Here is a 1,629-nt window from a genome sequence, read left to right on the forward strand (position 1 = left end):
ACCAACACAAAGGTTTGCATCAACTCCCAGTGAACTCGCACGATTGACTGTCCAGGCGGACCCCTGATTCAGTGTAGATTTATTTATGGACAGGGGCCTTTATACGTATGTACTCGTAGCAATATCGAAAGGCCTGGGATCACGAACCTCTATTACGCACCTCGAGCACGACCCATGAGAGAACACAGGCGTTCGCGTTTAAGTAGCGTCAGCTCTTGGACACGTCTGGCCGCGTTGAGAAGGGGATGCTCTGATTAGCCGATGTGTATGATGCATGACGAGTCGTGGAAGGCCCAAAGGAGTATTCGTGGAACATAATATATACGGTACGCTCGGCGACCTCGCCCTTGGTTTCTCCTTTCCGAACCGCCTCCTTTCGCTCCATCACACAACATGCCGTCTCTCGAGATTAAGACGAACGTTAAGCTCGACGATCCGAAGAAATTCGTCGAGGAGTTCTCCACCGTGCGTCTTCGCGAATGGGTGCGGATGATACGGAAGACTGATCACAGCGATTTGGGACACAGTTCGCGGCGGAGCTCCTGAGTAAGCCGCTGAAGTACATCGCCGTGAGCTTTACGCACAATGAGTACATGGCGTGGAACGGGACGTTCGACCCGTGCTTCCTCCTGACCATCGTGCGTACCGCCAAGTGCTCTCCGATCCGTGCGATGCGCTGATCGCATGTGCAATGCGCGCGCCTCTGTACTAGGTGAGCTTGGACAACATCACAGCAGACACAAACGAGCAGTACAGCAAGGCGCTGTTCCAGTTTGCCGAGGAGAAGCTCAAGGTCCCTGATAACCGCGGATATATGTGCGTCTCCATTCTGTTGTCCCTTCCTGGGTATCCAGCTGAGTATGCGGTGGAGCACGTTCATCGATCCTGGCCGCGCGAACCTGGGGTATGTGTTGGCGGTCTACGTGACGCTTACAGTCGCTGAAAGCATTCTGCAGGCACCAGAAGACGACGTTCCACACCATCTTTGGCAAGAAGTAACGCTCTGGGACGTCTTGTGCAAGGAAAGGAAATCACGGAAGACAGCATGTACTACTACTTGCCAACGAAGAAAAATGACTCTAGCCCGAGACGTAGAGTGTACCTATGAGAGCGCGGACTTGTGGTGCGTAATAGCCTGTATGCTCAATGATGAGGTCGTCTCGGGACAGGATCACACCTGCTCAACGGTACTATACCGCCGCAAGGTTCCAAACATCATCGAGGCACAATCTACAGCTGTAGACTCATTGTCCTCCAACCGCGGTAGTGTTGCGTATCGCTGAGATCTGTATTATCGAGCAGGCAAGAGGCTAGGGGCTCGCTGAAGGTGTAATTCCGGACTCAACAGCCGATCGGCCGCACGAGTATGCTCGGCCCAGGACTGTGCCTCAATCCTTTCAATCCCAGGGCCCCGTGCTGCCATTCGCAAACAGGTCGCCCCTTTGGTCCTGATCCATTGCGTCAGATATCAGAAATGCGGAGACGAGTTTTCCTGCCTCCGCGTCCGTGATAGACCGGACTCGACATTGAGTGGTGAAGCTCAAAAGACTTGCATATAAACGCTTAGCAACTACCGCCCGAGGATCCAGTTCGGCTTGGCGCCGCCAGTGGATATAAGAAGCCCTTGTA

At 53.7% G+C, this 1,629-nt stretch overlaps 1 protein-coding gene across 1 annotated transcript in view; it reads left to right on the forward strand.

Annotated features, from left to right (window-relative positions):
- The window catches only part of PHACADRAFT_261823 (uncharacterized protein), a 1,546-nt gene extending 462 nt beyond the window's left edge, over positions 1 to 1,084 (forward strand). Inside the window, exons 4-5 of the mRNA XM_007399338.1 lie at positions 872 to 904; positions 957 to 1,084. Of these exons, the coding sequence (XP_007399400.1) occupies positions 872 to 904; positions 957 to 999 (76 nt within the window). The 3' untranslated portion in view covers positions 1,000 to 1,084. The remainder of the gene's footprint in view (positions 1 to 871; positions 905 to 956) is intronic.
- The last annotated feature ends 545 nt before the right edge of the window (positions 1,085 to 1,629 follow it).

Source organism: Phanerochaete carnosa (genome assembly GCF_000300595.1).
Source record: "Phanerochaete carnosa HHB-10118-sp unplaced genomic scaffold PHACAscaffold_9, whole genome shotgun sequence".
Lineage (NCBI taxonomy): Eukaryota > Fungi > Basidiomycota > Agaricomycetes > Polyporales > Phanerochaetaceae > Phanerochaete > Phanerochaete carnosa.